The following is a 21,335-nucleotide window of genomic DNA, read 5'->3' as shown; positions in this document are numbered from 1 at the left end:
CATGAGTACGAGGCCAGCCTATTGTACATAGGAAGTTCCAGGCCAATACCAGGGCACAGTAAGACCCTGTCTTAAAAACAACAAAGCCATTAAGCCAAATAAGCATTTGCACACCTGTAACCTATCACTTGAGCTTCAGACATGACATTTAGAACTTCCAGACTGACCTGGGCTACGTAGTGAGTTTGAAGCCAGCCTGGTTCACCTGATGTTTTGTTTTGTTGTTGTTTGGTTTTTGTTTTTGTTTCTGGGTTTTGTTTTTGTTGTTGTTTGGTTTTGTTTTTGAGACATGGTTTCTCCATGTAGCCTTGGCTGTCCTGGACTCACTTTGTAGACCAGGTTGGCCTCAAAGTGATCCACCTGCCTCGGCCTCCCTGAGTGCTGGAATTACAGGTGTGGGCCACTGCACTTGGCTGGATTTTCTTTCTTTCTTTCTTTAATTATTTATTTTTTTGAGTTTGCTATGTAGTCCTGAAACTCCCTCTCTAGACCAGGCTAGCCTTGGACTCAGAGATCTGCCTGCTTCTACCTCCCAACTGAGAATTATTTCAATAAAGAAAGCAAACTGGGCGTGGTGGAGCACACACAAAAATATAGGATGGTTTGCTATCATTCAAAATAGGGGTCACAGGTGGATAACTACCCCGCCTGTCCTCAGCCAGCGCAGTGAATCGTGACGAGCATGCCTCTGTGTCGGCGGAGAGCCACCTCAGAAGACAACAAGGCAGATGCCCCAGAAGCTCAGCCCATGGTGCCCACAGAAAGACTGAAGGTGCTGTTGCACTGGGCTGGGCCTGAGGGCGGGGAGCCCTGGGTCACCTTCAGCCAGGCATCTCTGACTGCAGAGGAAGTCTGCATCCACATCGCACACAAAATCGGTGAGTGTGGAGCCTCAGGGTTAGGGTGGCTGATGGTGTGCTCCACAGTCAGTGGGCACAATGGAGTGAGTAGCAAGTGCCAGTTTAAGTCAGGGCTGGTAGGGGCTGTTACTCTAGAGGGGTGGGGGTGGGGAGAAGCACTGCTGAGCCAGCAGTGTGCTCATGCTTGTGATCCCAGACCGTGTCTATCACAAGTTTCAGGCCAAACTAACTACACAAGACGACTCTGTCTCAAAAAACAAGTCTGAGGCTCAGTGGTAGAGCTCCTGCCTAGAATCCCTCAGTGAAGGGGCTGAAGAGATGACTCAGTGGTTAAGAGCACTATTTTGTTTTGTTTTTGAGGCAGGGTTTCATATAGCTCTGGCTAGCCTACAACTTGCAATGTAGCAGACAGCCTTGTCTTAGCCTCCAGAATTCTGTGATCACATGCCCCTTAGTCCAATGTCCCTAGCCTAGCCGCAGAGGACTCTGGGAAATGTAGTTCTGGGAAGCGTTGACATGGTGGAAATACTGAACTGCCTTGTGCATATACCGGTATTTGACAACTCATAGACGGAAAGGGACCCGGGAAGGGTATGTGAAAGGAGTCTCAGCTCCGGGATCCCCAGAGCAAGGATCTGCAGATGATGCGGTTTCTAGCTTCATCCCCACCCCCACCCCATGTTCCAGGCATCTCTCCACCCTGCTTGAATCTCTTCGCCCTCTACGATGTACAGGCCAATGTCTGGCTGTCCCCAAATCACACCTTGGACACATCTCAAGATGTAAGCTTAAGGCTATATTTCCGCATGAGGTGAGTGAAGGCCTCTTGGAAGGCTTGTGTATTGAGAGTATATATGAGTGTGCCCCCGTGTCCCTGTGCCACAGCACAGGTATGGAGGGAAATTTAATATATCCACTGTGCAATGGTCTCTCAGAACAAACACAGGATGCTGGGTTTAGCAAGTGCCTGTACCCACTGAGCCTCTTCCTAGCTCTGCTTCTCTTTTCCCTTCTTGCAGGTTTTACTTCCGGAACTGGCATGGCTTGAATCTCCAGGAGCCAGCTGTGTACCGGTCTGGTTTCCCGGTGGCAGAGACCTCCTCAGAACGGGCAGAGCAGGGTATACAGCTCTTGGACTCTGCCTCATTTGAATACCTCTTTGAGCAGGTATGAGGAGGGAGGAGCAGGGATAGGGAGTCTGGACTATTTCTGGGGAGCAAAGGGACAGTTAAGGACTCCCTTCCACTTCCAGCTCCACTTCAGCTAATGTTTCAGCTCATACTAGCTAGGATCTTTTACCTTTCTTTACCAAAAGAACTTGGGATGAGTGCTAGGATTGATTAGTAATGTCTGCCATGGTCTCAAGATGGGCTGAAGTGCTGTATGTGATGTGTATTTGGTCTTTCTAGGAAGATGCGTATCCTTTCCCTACACGGAGCCTAGAAGCAAGGATTTATAGAGTTTGTTGGCAATAGAGCAAAAACCTCCCCACACCTCGTTTTCTATCCATCCCTCTACCCCTCAGGGAAAACATGAGTTCATGAACGATGTGATATCTCTGCGGGACCTGTCTAGCGAGGAAGAGATCCACCACTTTAAGAATGAGAGCTTGGGCATGGCCTTTCTGCACCTCTGTCACCTTGCTCTCTGCCGTGGTGTCCCCCTGGAAGAGATGGCCAGAGAGATCAGGTGACTGGAAATGGAGTGGGAACCAGGAATAAATGGGTGAAATTCGCCAGGCGTGGTGGCACATGCCTTTAATTCCAGCACTTGGGAGGCAGAGGCAGGAGGATCTCTGCGTTCAAGGCCAGTCTGGTCTACAAAGTGAGTCCAGGACAGCCAAGGCTACACAGAGAAACCATCTCAAAAAAGAAGCTGGATGGTGGTGGTGCACACCTTTAGTCTCAGCACTTAGGGAGGCAGATGCACACTGGCTGCTCTTGCAGGAGACAGAAGACCTGAGTTCAGTTCCCAACACCCACATGGAGGCTCACAACTACCTGTAACTCCAGTTCCAGGGGATCTGATGCCTTCTTCTGGCTGCTGTGGACATGTGTATGTGTACAGGCTCATGCACATGGAGATACAGAAATAAAAATGAAATAAAAAAAACTTAAAGCCAGGCATGGTGGAACACGCCCTTATTCCCAGCACTTGAGGTAGAGGCAGGTGAATCTGAGTTCGAGACCAGCTTGGTCTACAAAGAGAGATCAAGGACAGCCAGGCTGTAACAGAAAGGAACCCTGCCTCAAAAAAACAAAAAAAATTTTTTTTTCTTTTGAGACAGAGTTTTACTATATAGTGGTGAGGGTTAAGGGCCGAAGCCGTGAGGGTTGGACTCTTCATTTCTGCATTCCTGACAGAGGCCTTACTGTCCACATTAGGCAGCAGAGAGGTTAAGCTACTCACCCCATGTCACGCGACATGGCTGCCTGGCTACACAGGCTCCTGACCTGTCCCATGTCACCTCTGCAGCTTCAAGAACTGCATCCCTCGTTCCTTCCGCCAGCACATCCGCCAGCACAATGCGCTCACACGCCTGCGGCTCCGGAGAGTCTTCCGCAGATTCCTGCGGGCCTTCCAGCCTGACCACCTCTCCCAGCAGGTTGTGATGGTTAAGTACTTGGCCACCCTGGAGCGACTGGCTCCCCGCTTCGGCTCAGAGCGCATACCTGTGTGTCATCTGGAGGTCCTAGCCCAGCCTGAGAGGGACCCCTGCTACATCCAGAACAGTGGGCAGACCACTGGGGACCCAGGCCCAGAGCTGGCCATTGGGCCTCCCACCCACGAGGTACTGGTGACAGGCACCAGAGGTATCCAGTGGCGTCCACTGCAGAACCAGGTGAGTATCATCATAGCTGTGGCCTCCTAAAGGTGCCTCAAGTGAGCCTGTTCTCACCTGGCTTTGAGGTCCACTTGTCTCGTTCTGCCCTTCCTTCGATTTTTTTCCCCTTCCATTTATTTGTGGGAGATGGGCTCTGGGTCTCTCTCCTTCCACCATGTGGGCTCTGGGGATCAAACTCAGGCCATCGGGCTTTGGAGCCAAGCCTCTTTACCTGCTGAGTCATCTCACTGCCCCTTGAGAGGTTTGTATTAATTATTTAATTTATTTATTTCTTCTTTTACTTTTGTTTTGTTTTCTTTTTCTTTTTTCTTTTGGTTTTTCGAGATAGGGTTTCTCTGGGTAGCCCTGGCTGTCCTGGAACTCATATAGATCCACCTGCCTCTGCCTCTCGAGTGCTGGGATGAAAGGTACCACCACCACTCAGCTGAGGGTTCTTTATTTTTATTTTTTGAGTTAGGGTCTTACTCTCTATTGTAATCCAAGCTGACCTGGAACTCAACTGTGTAGCCCAGGCTGACCTTGAACTCATGGTGATCTCTTCCTGCAGCTTTCCAAGTTTTGGAGCTAGAGGCTTGAGCCCAGTTTCCTTCTGTCCTTTGAGGAGAAATTAAACTCTCCTTGTCCTACTCTGTCCCCTGCCCGCCCCACCCCTCCACTGGCTTGGTTTTTTAGGAATCTGAGAAAAGTAACAGCAAAGGGAATCTTCAAGGCACCCAGTCTGGGAAGAAAGCCAAGGCCTCCAAGGCTGGAGAGCAGCTGGCCGAGAGTCCTCGGGACCCACCTTGGACCTACTTCTGCGACTTCCAGGACATTTCCCACATGGTGCTAAAGGAATGTCTTGTGCGCATCCACCTTCAGGACAACAAGTGCTTGGTGGGGCCCCTGGGCGGTAGGCTGGCGGAGGATGCTGGGACATGTCCCGCCAGGTTCCCTGATCATGTCCCCCCCTGGCCCACAGTTGCTGTGTCTCTGTTCCCGGGCTGAGGCTCTGTCCTTTGTGGCCCTGGTGGATGGCTATTTCCGCTTGACCGCTGACTCCAGCCACTACCTGTGCCATGAGGTGGCACCCCCGAGGCTGGTGACTAGCATCCAGAACGGCATCCATGGGCCTCTGATGTGAGTGGTGGTGGCCTGAGGATGCCAGGGGCTGGCACTACTGCAAGCCAAAGCTGGACTTCTTGGGGACATTTACACACACATGGGGTTCATGTGTTGCCCCAGCCCAGTTAGCTGTAGGCCACGTCAGTGTGTCATTTTGTTTGTCTGGCCTCTGTGTATGACAGCTTTTAGTCCCCATTTTTGTTGTTGTTGTTGCCACCTCTGGGATGTCAAGGCCCTTATACTAGTTAATTTTTCATTGCTATAACAAAATACCTGAATCTGGATACTTAAGGAGAAAAGAGGTTAGCTGTGGTGGTACAATACTTAATCCAAGCAGGTCAACTTGGGCTACATAGTGAGGCCCTATCTCAAAATTTAAAAAAAAAAAAAAAAATTATCTGTTTGTTTGTTTGTTTGTTTCTCAAGACAGGGTTTCTGTGTAGCCTTGGCTGTCATGGACTCACTTTGTGGACCAGGCTGGCCCCAAACTCACAGAGATCCGCTTGCCTCTGCCTCCTAAGTGCTTGGATTAAAGGTGTGCACAACCCCGCTGGGCTTTTTTTTTTTAAGATTTATTTATGTATTATTTATACAGTATTCTACCTGCATGTGTGCCTACAAGCCAGAAGAGGGCACCAGATCTCATTATAGATGGTTATAAGCCACCATGTGGTTGCTGGGAATTGAACTCAGGACCTTTGGAAGAACAGCTAGTTCTCTTAACCTCTGAGTCATCTCTCGAGCCTGGCTATTTTTTATTATTTTAAATTAGGTGTATATGTGTATGTCTGCAAACTTGGGTGCAGGTGCCCGTAGAGGCCACAGGCATCAGATGTGTGAGCCACTCACTGGTGGTGCTGGGAACTGAACTTGGGTCTTCCTGAAGAGCAGTAAGCGTCTTTAATGACTGAGCCATCTCTCCAGGCCTCACAGTTAAATTGTAAAAACCTGTCTAGGAGACTGGGAAAATGACTCAGTGGATGAAGTGCTTGCCTTCTAGTGTGAGGATCTGAGTTTGACCCCTAGAAGGCACACAGCTCCTGTGGTGCCGTGGTAGGTGGAGATGAAGCCCTTGGACGTGGTGGTGTACACAGGTGTTCCCAGCCCATGGGCAGTGGTCATTGGCCAGCTTACAGGAGTCGGTTCTCTCCTACTATCCTGGTGTTCATCAGACTCAGCAACTAGCACTTGCACCACTGAGTCAGTCATCTCGCTGCCCCCCCCCCCTTTTTTTGTTGGTTTTTCGAGGCAGGGTTTCTCTGTGTAGCCCTGGCTGTCCTGGACTCACTTTGTAGACCAGGCTGGCCTTCGGAGTGCTGGGATTAAAGGTGTGCACCACCACGCCCAGTGAGACTGTGTTTCATTTATCCCAGATTAGGTTGAGGGTGTCTTCCTGGCCCCACTGCTCAGCACCAGGGCTAGAGGCATGCGTTGCCTCACCCAGCTGTGTCTTTTTTGTTTTTTTAAGCTTTAAAAAATTTTTTTAAATGTGTATGGTTTTGGGTTTTTTTTGTTTTGTGTTTTTGCCTGCATATATTTCTGTACCACATGCCTATCTGGGGCCCACAAAGGCTGGGAGTTACCGAACAGTTGTGAGCCCCCTTCTAGGTGCTCACCTCTGAGCCATCTCTCCAGCCCATCAGGTCTAAGCTCTCACCATGGGGTGTCAGACCTGACATGAGCCTCAGAGGGGACAAATTACATGGAAATGGTGTCCCCGCATAGCCCTGTGACACAGGGTGATGATCTGTATTTTGGGGGCATGTGACTGCTGTATGTCACTCTGTCCCTTTGTGCCTGTGTCTGGGTGTGACTCATGTGACACAAGCTGCCTTCCTGTTTCAGTGGCTGTCACTTTGTCAGTGGCTGTTTGATGTTAGGCATATGTGTCTGTCTTTATTTGTATCTATGTCAGTGGGTTATATATATGTACACATGCATGCATGGACTTACTGTCAGTGGTTCTGATAGGTTTACACGTGTGTTTATTTGGGGGAGGACATGCTATAGTGTGTGTGGGTAGGTGAGAGAGCAACATGCAGGAGTCAGTTCTCTCCTATCACGTGGGTCCTTTTGTTGAACTCAGACCATCAGGCTCCTAGCAAGTGCCTTTCCCCCACTGAGCAGTAGCAGGCTCTCTGAAGGGTTTGTATGCATGTGAGTGAGGCTGGCCTTGAGTGTCTTCCTTTATCACTCTCCATTGGTTTCTTTTTATTTTTCATATGTATGTGTGTGTATATGCCACATGAATGTGGGTGTCCTCTGTGGAGGTGGAGTTAAAGATGGTTGTGAGGTACCTGATGTCAGTGCCGAGGATCGAACCCTGGCTCTCTGTAAGAACAGGAAGCACTGTTTACCACTGATTGGCTAGACTAGCTGAGTGAGCTGAAGCCTCAGGGCTGGGATTACAGGTGCATGCTACCCACTCCCAGATCCCCACATGGGTATTGGGTTATCTGAACCCACATCTTCTGAGGTCCCCGTTCCCTCCACTTTCTCTTGAGACACAGTCATATTATGTAGCCCAGGCTGGACTTGAACTTCCAGTGACCTCAGCCTCCTGAGAGCTGGAGTTACAGGTGTGTACTACCACACCTCCTTCATCTGACTTGTGTGCTGGCTGGTGTGTACGCCTCTGGGCAGGTCTCCCGTGGCCATTGCCTGGCATGGGTCCCACAGTGCTTACAAGAGGCTTGATGGTGTCCCCTGTCTTCCTCCTCTCCCAGGGATCCATTTGTGCAGGCCCAGCTGTGGCCAGAGGATGGCCTCTACCTGATTCAATGGAGCACCAGCCACCTGCACCGTCTGATCCTCACTGTGGCCCATCGAAACCCGGTGGGTCGAGAGTGGGGTGGAGGGAAAGGGGGGTACACCCTTCATAGGCTGGATCTAAGACCTGCCTGACCACTGCTCACATCCACTTCCCACCTCCCCAGGGTCCCCATAGTGGTCCTAGGGGCCTTCGCCTCCGGAAATTCCCCATCAGCCAGCAACCTGGAGCTTTTGTCCTGGAAGGCTGGAGCCGCTCCTTCGCCAGCATAGCAGACCTTCGGGTCGCTTTGCAGGGCTGCTCACTGCGGGCTGGTGACGACTGTTTCCCCTTGCACCGCTGTTGCCTGCCCCGGCCAAGAGGTGAGTAGGACAGTGAGAGACACAGGGTAGGGATGAGACTGAGTGCCCTGAAGCCAGCCCAAGAGGGCAACGGCACTCGGCACTCCTATGCCTAGAAATCTCCAACCTTGTGATCATGCGGGGGTCTAATGCCCACACCCGGCCGCTCAACCTCAGTCAGCTCAGCTTCCATAGAGTTCACCAGGATGAAATCACCCAGGTGGGTGTTTTGTGGAAGGGCTTGCAAGCCTGAGGGGGTGCGGGGGCCACCTGCCATCCGGTGCCACCCATACTGAATTCAGTACCACTTCTTACAGCTGTGCCACTTGGGCCAAGGCACAAGAACCAATGTGTATGAGGGCCTGCTAAGAGTGGGAGGCCCTGATGAAGGCAAAGTGGACAATGAATGTCCCCCTGAACCTGGCGGGAGCAGTGCTCAGCTGTTGCGAGTGGTGCTGAAAGTCCTGGACCCCAGTCACCATGATATCGCCTTGGTAAGTGTGCAAGGCTGACCCTGGGCTATCTGGAGAGGAAGATGGGGTGCGACAGGGTGGATCTGTGGGAGACTGACCTGCCTCGTCTCCACAGGCCTTCTATGAAACAGCTAGCCTCATGAGCCAGGTATCACACATGCACCTGGCTTTCCTGCATGGTGTTTGCGTGCGTGGCTCAGAAAGTAAGTGCACCCCTGATACCCAGCTGGGTTTGCGTTCCACCCTTCTGTACCCCTCCCTGGCCTGTATCCTGACTTGTCACTTTTGCGGGGGTGGGATGATACTGGAGAAAGAACCCAGGTTTTCAGTATGGAAGGTAAACACGAGCTATGCCTCCAGTCCCTCACTTGGGGGCAGGGGCTTTGCCTCTAAGCCCCACCCCAGCCATTTGACCATCAGTCCTACAGCTCTGAGACCTTCAGCTATGCCCACTCCTCACCCATACCAGCCCTCTGTTTACATTCCCTTCCCCTGACTCCTTGCTATACCCACGCTGCCCTGTCTCCTTGACCCAGACCCTGATGTCTGGTACTGAGTCTCCATTCTTCCCACAATTCCCGTGTTGTATCCACCATACATCCCCTAATCCTTTCAGCACAGTGGCCTCAGGCAGATCCCAGCCCTGTTGTGTCCTCAGGCACCCTGTGTTTCCAGCCTGCTTAGACACCTCTGTTCCTTCTCTGCCTGACTCTCCAAGCTTCCTGTGCAGGCTGACCCCAGTCACCACTCTGCAGTGGCCTCATATGTATCCCTTGATTCTGCTTTCCAGCCTGTGCCTTGCCCATGACTCCATCCATCTTCCTGTCACCTCTGCTCGGCCCCCTCCCAACTCCCCTCCACTTCCTGCACTCTGTCTTTGTCCTTGCTCCAGGCCTAGCTGCCCCACTCCACCTCCACCTCTGCCACTACCTCTCTCCTCTGTTCTCAAAGTACCTCCCCCAAGCCCAATTCAGCCCAGCTCACCGCTACCACCTGTCCAGATCTCTGGAAGCAGAGGCAGGTGGCTGGCCCTCTAGCCGCTATATTTTTGTAGATATCATTGTGACAGAGTTTGTAGAACATGGTCCCCTGGATGTGTGTTTGCGGCGACAGAGGGGCCGAGTGCCCATGACCTGGAAGATGACCGTGGCTCAGCAGCTGGCCAGTGCCCTCAGCTACCTGGTATGTAGATCTGAGGGGGTACTGGCCAGTGAGGGGGGAGTAGTGAGCCTGAGCATCAGAGTGGGAGGCCAGACCACACTGTAGTTGTGAACCGAGACTCATGTTCAGTGGCCCTGAGTGTAGTGCACCAGTCTCTGTGCTAGACAACTCCCGCCCACACACACACACACAATTATCACATCCTGGACTCTAGGGCCTGGCATTTGAGTTGAAGAGACAATGTACATCATTCCTTGGTACCTTGAAGAGTCAGTCAAGATCCCCTGTCTGTGGCTGCTCAAGCCTCCTGTAGAGAATGGGATACAGTGAAGCCAGACATGGTGACATATACCTGCTATGGTGTGTGTGTGTGTGTGTGTGTGTGTGTGTGTAGGGCAGAGCTGGGATATCTCCAGTTGCTGTCCTTATTTCTTGAGGCTAGGGCTCTCACCAAACCCAGAACTTGCCCATATAGCTAGTGAGCCCCAGGACAGCTCCTGTCTCCACCTCCCCAGCACAGGATTACAGGCGTCACTGCCAGGTCTAGCCTATCACATAGGCACTGAGGCTGGAACTCATGTCTTCACACTTGGATAGCAAGCCATATCTCCAGCCCTATATAGGAAGTTTGAGGCCAGCCTGGCCTACATGGGACCATTTTTCTTCTCTTTCTTTTTTGTTTTTTTGTTTTTGTTTTGGTTTTTTGGTTTTTTGAGACAGGGTTTCTCTGTGTGGCCCTAGCTGTTCTGGACTCGCTTTGGAAACCAGGCTGGCTTAGAACTCACAGAGATCCACCTGCATGCACCACCACATCCAGCTAGACCATATGATTTTTTAAAAAGATTTATTATTTATACGGTGTTCTACCTACATGTAAGCCAGCAGGCCAAAAGAGGGCACCAGATCTCGTTATAGATGGTTGTGAGCCACCATGTGGTTGCTGGGAATTGAACTCAGGACCTTTGGAAGAGCAGCCAGTGCTCTTAACCTCTGAGCCACCTCTCCAGCCCCCCCCCCTTTAAAAATAACACAAATGTACAGTTTGTATAGAACCAACACAGACTTTCCTGCTACTGTGGGCATCATGTGAAGTGCCTATCACAGTATATCCATCACAGTATAAATGTCTTGAAAACCATGTAATTTTATTACTTTTTTATTTTGTTTTTTGTGTTTGTTTTTTAGGCAGGGTCTCACTCTCTGGTTTTGACTAGCCTGGGACTCTGTATGTAGCCCTGGCTGACCTTGAACTCCCAGAGATCTACTTGTCTCTGACTCTGGAGTGTTGAGATTGAAAGTGCCACCACACCTGGCTAATTAAATTTATTTTGAAGCAAGGTCTCACGTAGCCCAGGCTTGCCTCAAATGCATGTGTAGCCAAGGATGGCTTTGAACTCCTCATCCTCCTGCCTCTGGTGATGACAGGAGTGTGCTCATGCCTGACACCTAAATCTCTTTTGATCATAGCTCAGTCTAAAGGGAGGGCTAACTGTATTTAAGGCAGTAACATAATATATTAGGAACCAGTAAGAGCTGAGCCAAGGGGACCTGGGGAGATAGAGTAAATGCATGCTGTACAGCCATGAAGATGTGAATTCATATCCCTAGCAACCCACAGTAAGAGCCACGTGCCTGTGACCCTAGCTAGGGCGGCAAAGACAGGAGGATCGCTGGAGCTCACTGTCTGGCTAGCTTTCCAACCAGTGAACTCCAGGTTCACCGTGAGACTCTGTCTCAAAGAGGAAGGTGAGGCTCAATTAGGGAAGAGCATCCATCCCTGACCTCCACACACATGCACATAGAACACAGAAAGAATTGAGAGTCAGATGTTGATTGAGAGCACATTGCTGATGTGGCAGTAAGGCACAGTGACAGCTTGGGATGAGGTAGATTTTGAGACAGGTGGGCTGGGGCTGACTTCACCTGACAGGAGAGGAAGGTTGCTGTGAGGAAATCTTGGGAAGATCATTTTCAGGTGCGTGTGTGTGAACAGCCTGTACAAAGGCCCTGGGGCAGGGAGTGGGTGTGCCTGGCCTGTGTTAGGGGTCCACAGCGAGGTCTTCTGGCTTTTTGTTCCTTGGCTACCTACTCAGCTCCCACTATTACCTACGTGGTCTTGATAACTGGTACTGCCATCCAAGTAATTTGCCGCTTGCCAGTCACATGGCTATCCCTGTGGGGAGGGGCCTTATGACATAGAGATGGTGAGTGCAACCTGGGCCCAGCCCTGGGAGCCCTGCATTTTTTCTTCTTCTGCCACCCCAGGAGGACAAGAATCTGGTTCATGGGAATGTATGTGGCCGGAACATCCTGCTGGCCCGGATGGGGCTGGAGGAGGGTACCAGCCCCTTCATCAAGCTAAGTGATCCCGGCGTGGGCCAAAGTGCCCTCTCCAGGGAGGGTGAGTTCTGGAGTCAGGGTGGGCACAGGGATGGCCTAACCCCCGCCCATTCCACTCTTGCTGATCGGTGACCTGTACTCTGCAGAGCGGGTGGAGCGCATCCCCTGGACAGCCCCAGAGTGCCTGGCTGGAGGGGCCAACAGTTTGGGTACTGCCTCGGACATGTGGGGCTTTGGCGCCACCCTCCTTGAGATCTGCTTTGATGGGGAGGCACCCCTGCAGGGTCGTAGCCCCTCTGAGGTTTGTCCTGAGGATTTCTATGGGTTTTGGAGGGTTCCCCGGTCCATCTAAGAGGGCTCCGAATGAAGGGCTCATCAAATGCAGAACCTGGCTCACAAGGAAGGCCAGGAGAGCAGCCTGAGCTGAGGGCAGGAAGCCAGGATGGTAACAGTGGCATGTTAGTGACCTGCGCCAACTCTGTAGAGCCAGCTGGACTTGGTTCCAATTCCTGGCTCTGTAGGGTGTACTGAGCTTCAGCTGCCTTCTCTGTAAAATGGGCATAAAAAGACCAGGTACTATGCTGAGCTTGGTGGCGCACGCCTTTAATCCCAGCACTCGGGAGGCAGAGGCAGGCAGATCACTGAGTTCAAGGCCAGCCTGGTCTACAAAGCAAGTCTAGGACAGCCAAGGCTACACAGAGAAACTTTGTCTCAAAAAAAAGAGAGAGAGAGAGAGAGAGAGAGAGAGAGAGACTGACCAGTACTGGTCTGAGCCAACCCTGCTGCTTGGCTGTGCATTTTGGGAAAGGCATGGGGTGGAATGGGGTGCTCACTCTCTGGGGTCACCATCCCCACAGAAAGAACGATTCTACACAAAGCAGCACCAGCTGCCTGAGCCCTCATGCCCGGAGCTGGCCACCCTCACCCGCCAGTGCCTCACCTACGAACCAGCACAGCGCCCGTCATTCCGCACCATCTTGCGGGACCTCACTAGGCTGCAGCCACAGAGTGAGCCAGAGCCCTGGGGGTTGGGGGTGCAGCGGGGTCCTTGCTAGTGCAGGCACTGTACATCAAAGGTCTCTGCACTGGGGCATGGTGCATGGAAGTTTCCGGTTCACCTGCGGGTGTCGAGGTGAGAGGGATGCTGGGGAACAGGACTCAGGCAGGTGATACTGTTTGGGGAAATCCACGGGCTAACCGCAGGCTTTGGCTGTTCCAGATCTTGTGGGTGTTTCAGCTGTGAACTCAGACTCACCAGTGTCAGACCCCACTGTTTTCCACAAGCGCTATTTGAAAAAGATCCGGGATTTGGGCGAGGTGAGAGCTAGGCTGGAGAGCTCGGGGTGGGCATGGACAGCAGGGGTGTAGGTTAGAGATGTAGGGGAGGGGTTTGGATATCTGGAGGGAGATCCAGGTTCAAGGCTTAGAGTTTGGGGCTGGCGGATCGCTGTGAGGTGTACAAAGTGAGTCCAGGATGGCCAAGGCTACACAGAGAAACCCTGTCTTGAAAAACAAAAAAACAAAACAAACAAAAAAAGAATAGTTTTGAAGGGCTGGACATGGTGGTACATGCCTTTAATCCAGCACTCAGGGAGGTAGAGGCAGGCCTAGTCTATAAAGAGAGCCCAGACCAACCAAGGCTACACAGAGAAACCCTGTCTCGAAAGACCAAAAAAAAAAAAAAAAAAAAAAGTTTTGAGGAGCAGGTATGATAGGCACGCCTTTAAAACTAACACTCAGGGGCTGGAGAGATGGCTTAGTGGGTAAGAGCACTGTCTTGCTCTTCCAGAAGTCCTGAGTTCAATTCCTAGCAACCACATGGTGGCTGACAACCATCTATAATGTGATCTGATGCCCTCTTCTGGCATGTAGGTGTACATGCAGATAGAGCACTCATATACATAAAACAAATAAATACATATTAAAAAAAAAAAAAAAGACTAACACTCAGGAGGCAGAGACAAGAGGATCTCTTTGAGTTTTAGGCCACTTTCGTTTACATGTCAAGTTCCAAGCTAGTGTGTGCTACACAGTGTGATTCCCAAAAAAAGTGAAATTAAATATAGTTTTCAGAGATGGGAGATGGAGAGACTACTCGGCTTTGAAAGAAGGCATAGTGAATTAGAAAAAGATCGAAGTAAACCCCAAAAGTACTGTTCAGCATGGAGTAAATCGGGCCTAGCAAGCCCTACCACCTGGTTCTGACTCTCTTGCTCACCTCTGCAAGGGTCACTTTGGCAAGGTCAGTCTGTACTGCTATGATCCAACCAATGACGGAACTGGCGAGATGGTGGCGGTGAAAGCCCTTAAGGAGGGATGTGGTCCCCAGCTCCGCTCTGGCTGGCAGCGGGAGATTGAAATCCTACGGAAGCTATACCATGAACACATTGTCAAGTACAAAGGCTGCTGTGAGGACCAAGGTGTGCACAGTGGGCCTTGGTGTGCAGTGCTACTCTGCCGACTGTTCCATCCTGACCAATTGGAAGATCTCTATACTAGGGTGGAGAGGGGCCTAACCATCCTTCTCTGACCAATTAGACTTGCTCAGCCTCCGTGGGGATGTGGCTGGGCAGCCTTCTTAGCTGGGGTTGTTGCCCACTGGGGCCTGGATGAACGGGAGCCCCCAGCACCTCCCTAACACAGGAACAGGTTTCCACATGGGTCATTCTTGGCCATAGACCTGTCCTAACATGCATGGGTCTCCCTACCTGGGAGCGAGCTGTGCAGTGCCCAGCGCTCCAGGCTCCAGAGACTCCAACCCCTCCTCCAACATCCTCTATGGTCTCTGTCTCACAGGAGAGAAGTCTGTACAGCTGGTCATGGAATACGTCCCTCTGGGCAGCCTGCGAGACTATCTGCCCCGCCACAGCGTAGGGCTGGCGCAGCTCCTGCTGTTCGCCCAGCAAATCTGCGAGGTAGGATGGCCACGCCCCTTCCTCTAGAGCAAACCACCTGTTTCTGCAGGTCCTGAAGAGTTCTATCCCTGCCCGTGTTCTTGTCCTTGGATTGCATTCCTTTCACTCTTTTTTGTGTCCAGGTAACCCTGACAGGGCCCCTTAGGCCTCACCCTTAATCCCTATAGTTTGTTTAGGACTGGACCCACCCACCCTTCCTTGGCCTATCCCATTGCCGCTCCCCACCGCCCCACCCCCGCTCCCCACCCTCACCCCTATTTAGTTTAGCCCACCTCGCCTGGCCTAGTACCTACAGGCCCACCCCAAACCTAGTAAAGGCCCAACAATCTCTGGGTGGCCCCGCCCCTTCAGCGCCCTCCAGCCTGGCTTGCTCCTGAGAGCCCCACTCCTAACCTAGCAGAGCAGTGGTTCTCAGCCTCCCCATCGCTGCCGCCCTTTAATACAGTTCATGTTGGGGCAACCCCAACCATAAACTTATTTTCGTTGCTACCTTATAATTTAAATTTTGCTACTGTTATAAATCACAATGTAAATATCTGGTATACAGGATATCTGATATGTGACCTCTATGAAAGGGCCTTTTGACTCTCGCGAGGGGTCAAGACCCACAGGTTCAGAACCAGTGTGGTAGCAGTTGGCACATCATTCGCTTGATCCTACCCACAAAGGCCCTCTCCCTCACAGTTCTCTCTCCAGTCTAGCTTTGGTGGTCTGGCCCCAAGTCCTGCTCCGGCCTCTCCTTTGGCTTGGTCCGGCCTGGGCTGAGCCTCACTCTCCCTGCTCCACCCCAGGGCATGGCTTACCTGCATGCGCAGCGCTACATTCATCGAGACTTGGCTGCGCGCAACGTGCTGCTGGACAACGACAGGCTGGTCAAGATTGGGGACTTTGGCCTGGCCAAGGCCGTGCCTGAGGGCCACGAGTACTACCGCGTGCGCGAGGACGGGGACAGCCCAGTGTTCTGGTGACCAGGAGCGGGCACAGTCTGAAGAGGCGGGGTGCAGAGGGGGTGCTGGGCGGGGCCTAGAACTGAAGGGGCAGGACTGGCTTGGTTTAGAAGGTCTGTAACCCCTCAGGCTGTGCCCTGAAGGCTGAGGTCCAACTGGAACTCAGGGCTCCTTCGGCTGCCTGTGAACTCCCAAGTCCAGTCAGCCCTGAGCCTCCTCTGTCTCCAGGTATGCCCCGGAATGCCTCAAGGAGTGCAAATTTTACTATGCATCTGATGTCTGGTCCTTTGGGGTGACCCTGTATGAGCTGTTGACATACTGTGACTCTAGCCAGAGTCCCCCCACGGTGAGCGACAGATACCCCATTCTACCCTTCTGTTTGCTAGAGAGCTTTTCTAGAAAAATAGGCATTTAAATTTCAGCCTCCTTCCCCCACCCCAACACTTGACAGGCTCTTTTTGCAGGTGGTGGGGAGAGGAATGTTTCAAGACAGGGTTTCTCTGTGTAGCCCTGGCTGTCCTGGACTCCCTTTGTAGACAAGGCTGGCCTCGAACTCCTAGCGATCCACCAGCCTCTGCCTCCCAAGTGCTGGGACTAAAGGTGTGTGCCACCACTGCCTGGCTCCAGCTATTTCTTAAAGTTACTTTTTATGTACTTATTGAGGGAGGGGCATATCCTGCTGCAGCACCCTTGTGGAGATCAGAGGACAACTGTCAGGACGGTATTCTTTTTTTTTTGGTTTTTCGGGACAGGGTTTCTCTGTGTAGCCTTGGCCATCCTGGCCTCACTTTGTAGACCAGGCTGGCCTTGAACTCACAGCGATCCGCCTGCCTCTGCCTCCCGAGTGCTGGGATTAAAGGCGTGCGCCACCACGCCCGGCCAGGACGGTATTCTTTACTTCCATCCTGTGGAACGTAGGTCATCAGGCTTGGTGGAAAGTGCCTTTACCCAGCAAAGTACCTTCGCCAGCCCTTTGCTTTGTTTTAGATAGGGGCTTCTTTTGACACTCGGGCTGCCTTAGAACTCACAGCCTTCTTGCCTCAGCCTCAGTTCTGGCACTGCAGGAGAATTTGCCACTTTTATCTTATGAGTATGGGTGTTCTGCCTAGTTGTGTGTCTCTGCACCAGTTGCATGCGGTGCCAGGGAGGCCAGAAGAGGACATGACGTCATCTGGAACTTTAGATCCAGCTATTTGTGAGCTACTATGTGGGTGTTGGGAGGTGAACCCGGTTCTCTGCAAAATGCTCTTAACCACTGAGCGATCTCCCCTGCTGGGGAGTTTTAAACTAAAATACTCAAAATCCACTGAGGCAAAATGCTGATATTTACTGTGCCACACTTTGTGTCGTCAGGAGCCGGTGTCTCAGCTCCGTCACACTTTCGCTGTGGTGGTGGCTCAAGCTGCCTGCTCTGTACATAGTGACCCTTGGCCTGCTGTCCCATGAGCCACAGAGACCAAGGGTCTTCTCTTTCTGCTCTGAATTCCTGTGACTTTTTCTGATGGTCCCAACTAGTTCATGTGTCAATCTCAGCGAATCACTGCAAAGCTGTGGAGCACAGTAATGGTTTGCTGTGAGCTGGGGGGAAAGCCTGGATTAGCCCCAAAGATATCTTTTCTCCTCAGCTACTCAGGCCAAGGCAGGAAGCCTTCAGCCTATGAAGTAAAGACTAGCCTGTGCAACACAGCAAGACCATTGTCTCAAGAACTACATTTTGGTTTTCTTTTTTTTCTTTGAGACAGGGTTTCTCTGTGTAGCCTTGGCTGTCCTGGACTGACTTTGTAGAGCAGGCTGGCCTCGAACTCACAAAGATCCACCTGCCTCTGCCTCCTGAGTTCTGGGATTAAAGGTGTGCGCCACCACCATGCCCAGCTAAGAAATCGATTTTAAAGGGAGCTGGAGCTGTGACACAGCTGTGGAGTACTGGCCTGGCATGTTTGAAGCCCTGGGTTCCATCCTTGGCATAAAATGGGCATGCCTGTCATCCTAGCGCTGGAGGTGGGGGCAGGAGGATCAGGAGTTAAAGGCCAGCCTGTGATACCTAGTCCTGTTTCAAAAGAGTGTCAGGGCTGGACTGTGGCTCAGAGGTTAAGTACTTGCTTTCTAAACACGAGGACAGAAGCTTGGATCCCCAGAACTCAGGTGAATGTCAGGGGGGCGTGGTTGGATCCTAGAGTGAGCTGCGCAGCTAGACCACTCAGGTCAGGGAGCTCAGGGTTTGATCCAGACACCTGGCCTCAGTGTGTAAGGTGGAAGATGAGCAGCACTACTGTCGTGATTCTTCAGCCTCATGCTCCATATTAATGTACGTGCTAGGGTCATGCCCCACACACATGCAGACACACATGCACATGAAAATGGAGACCTGGGGGCTGGAGAGATGGCTCAGAGGTTAAGAGCACTGGCTGTTCTTCCAGAGGTCCTGAGTTCAATTCCCAGCAACCACATGGTGGCTCACAAGCATCTATAATGAGATCTGGTGCCCTCTTCTGGCATGCAGGGGTACATGCAGATACAACATTATATACATAATAAATAAACAAGTAAATCTTTTAAAAAATATTTAATTTTAATTTGTGTGTGTTGGTGTACAGGTGTAAGAGTTGCAGACAGTTGTGAGCTGCCATGTGGTTGCTGGGAATTGAACCCTGGTCCTTTGGAAGAACAGCCAGTGCTCTTAACCTCTGAGCCATCTCTCTAGCTCCCAATAAACCTTTTTAAAAAAAAAAAGAAAAAAAAATGGGAATCTGGCATGGCACATGGTACATGTAACCCCAGCACTGTGAGAAGCAGACACAGGCTCTAGATCCTGTCCCAAAGGACGAAGAGAGGGATAGAGCGGGACATCTTTGTCATACTCTGGCCTTCCCATGCCTGTGCATACTCCATGTGCATCCGTGTGTGTGTGTGTGTGTGTGTGTGTGTGTGTGTGTGTGTGTGTGTGTGTGCGCGCGCGCGCGCTTGCGAAGTAGGGTCACTGGTTTACAGCTTGTACAAATAGTTGCTCTCCATTGCACCTTAGAAATTCATCGAGCTCATCGGCCTCACCCAGGGCCAGATGACAGTGCTGAGGCTCACAGAGTTGCTGGAACGAGGAGAGAGGCTGCCGCGGCCTGACAGATGTCCCTGTGAGGTGAGTTGGCCTATAGCCATTCCCCACTCCCACGCTGGTGACACGGGGAGCAGCAGGCACCACAGCCCCATTCCTCCCACAGATCTATCTCCTCATGAAGAACTGCTGGGAATCAGAGGCTTCCTATCGGCCTACCTTCCAGAATCTTGTGCCCATCCTCAAGACAGCCCAGGAGAAGTACCAGGGCCAGGTGCCATCAGTGTTCAGTGTTTGCTGACAATCCAGAGCATCGGGGGATGGGCCTCACAGAGAAGGCCCCCGCAAGCCCTACACCTCACTCTTGCCTCTAAACCCTATTTGGGGACTACCTTTCCTTCCTTGATCACAAGCCTGCCTATGACCGGAACAGACCTTGGATGTGCAAAATAGCTATCTGAGATCCCTGAGTCTTCCTTTAGGGCCATACAGCTTTTCTCAGTTGAGACCCACTGTCTTCACTAGCTGAGAAGAAATGTCTGCTGTGCTGGAGGCCTGAGACCTTTGGGGTCCAATTCAGCAAGGTGGCACGGCAAGGTGTGTGGACAGAGGGAGACCTGGAAAGAAGCTGTAACACTTCTCATCACCCCTGAATGCCAGCCCAGCTGGAGTGCAACTGGGGAGCCCGTGCTTAGCATGGGGGAGACCTGAGTTCTGTCCCTAGTGATTGAAGCCATGAGCAGCCTACACTGGGGAGGTGGAGTCAGGCGGCTCCATGGCTCTCGCTGCCCAGCAGCCTAGTCTATTCAATGACACCCAGACCAATAAGAGTCCCTGCCTCAAAACCAAAAAGCAAGCCTAGCAGTGGTGGCGCATGCCTGTAATCCCAGCACTCGGGAGGCAGAGGCAGGCGGATCTCTGTTTGAGGCCAGCCTGGTCTAAAAATTAGTCCAGGACAGCCAAGGCTATACAGAGAAACGGTGTCTCCAAAAACAAAAAACAAACAAAAACAACAACAAAACCCTAAAGAGGCAAAACAGTGCCTCAGGAAGAATACCTGGAGTTGTCCTCTGACCTCTACACAAACAGGTGTGTACACATACTTGCATATACATTTGCATACACACACAGAAGGGCCGTTTGTCACATATGTAGGACTCTGCCAATTTTACCCTTTCCTTCCTGTGTAACCTCAGGTAAATGTCTTGACCTCTCTGGGCCTCTCATCTCACCTATGGGGATGGTCAAGCTTTCTATCTCATGGGACTAATAAAGCTAATGATGGGTTACATTTAAATGCTTAGGAGAGAGACACAGATCAGTGTTTAATAAAGTTTATGTTTATTGCTATTCCATTGTTTTCTTGCCCTTTGGCTGAAGGTGAGATTCAAATGGGTTCTAGGATCACATGCATTTGTGAAAGGCAGGGAAATAATCGCCTCCCGAGGAGGGTTTCTCTCCCACCCTACCCCCCAAGACAGGGTTTCTCTGTGTAGCCTTGGCTGTCCTGCACTCTCTTTGTAGACCGGGCTGGCCTCGAACTCACAGTCATCTGCCTGCCTCTACCTACTGAGTACTGAGATCAAAGGCGTGCGCCACCACGCCCATCTTACCAGGCAGTGAGGGGCTGGGAATGCCCCTCAGAGATTGAGCCTCTGCCCATCAGACACTTGACTCCATCCAAGGACCAGAAATGAATGGAAACGTCAGCAGTGCATTCTTAAGCCACATAAAGTCAGAAGGTAACAGTCTGCGGGGGGGGGGGAGTGTACTCTTCCTGATGCTGTCACAACAGGCATGCCAGCGCTCATTAGCTGCTAACAGACTCGGTGTGGATGCCATGGAGTGGGAAGCTGTGTCAGGGTCAGTACCAATTCTGTCAATACAGTGCCTTGAACTTGCCCAAGTCTCTGGAAGACAAGTTCATACTGCCAAGCCCATCACTTGTTTAAAATTTTTGCTAGAGCCCCATGTGGTGGCACCTGCCTTTGATCCCAGCACTCCAGAGGCAGAGGCAAATGGATCTCTGAGTTCAAGGCCAGCCTGGTCTACAAAGTGAGTCCAGGTCAACCAAGGCTACACAGAGAAACCCTGTCTCAAAAAGCAGATAAATAAACAAAATTGATTGGTGCAGGAACTGGAGGGCAAAGGACCCAAGTTCTATTCCCAGCACTAACATTGGAGCTTACAACTGTTTGTAACTCCAAGATCTGTCACTCTCATACACACATGCAGGCAAAACACCAGTGCACATAAAAAAGAAATTTAAAAGATTAATGGTTGCATCAATGCAAAGCAATTTATCTGCTATATTTTGTGGTTTAGAGGATCTTGCTGCCACAGGCCTGGGACAGGCTCCTGTCACTCTGCTGGACATCTGAAGTCTTTGTTTCTTGGTTCCACTTTCACTTTTTTGTTTGTTTTTCCAGACAGGATTTCTTTGTGTATCCTTGGCTGTCCTGGACTCACTTTGTAGACCAGGCTGGCCTCGAACTCACAGTTAGGCACCTGCCTCTGCTTCCCAGTGTTGGGA

The 21,335-nt window shown here is 51.5% G+C and overlaps 1 protein-coding gene across 1 annotated transcript; it reads left to right on the top strand.

Moving 5' to 3' along the window:
• The first annotated feature begins 672 nt into the window (after positions 1–672).
• Tyk2 (tyrosine kinase 2) lies at positions 673–19,114 on the top strand. The gene is made up of 23 exons (XM_051155978.1): positions 673–878; positions 1,548–1,671; positions 1,880–2,027; positions 2,386–2,549; positions 3,336–3,702; positions 4,378–4,578; positions 4,664–4,821; positions 7,533–7,652; positions 7,754–7,938; positions 8,034–8,137; positions 8,235–8,411; positions 8,506–8,593; positions 9,445–9,572; positions 11,817–11,952; positions 12,038–12,192; positions 12,749–12,899; positions 13,111–13,208; positions 14,119–14,311; positions 14,688–14,806; positions 15,598–15,770; positions 15,982–16,099; positions 18,776–18,886; positions 18,969–19,114. Exons 1-23 carry the CDS (start codon positions 683–685, stop codon positions 19,101–19,103), a joined length of 3,549 nt encoding a protein of 1,182 aa, XP_051011935.1. The 5' UTR covers positions 673–682; the 3' UTR covers positions 19,104–19,114.
• Positions 19,115–21,335: the final 2,221 nt, after the last annotated feature.

The sequence above is a fragment of the Acomys russatus genome, chromosome 14 (genome assembly GCF_903995435.1).
Source record: "Acomys russatus chromosome 14, mAcoRus1.1, whole genome shotgun sequence".
Classification (NCBI taxonomy): Eukaryota; Metazoa; Chordata; class Mammalia; order Rodentia; family Muridae; genus Acomys; species Acomys russatus.
This window is presented reverse-complemented; position numbering and strand designations above follow the sequence as displayed.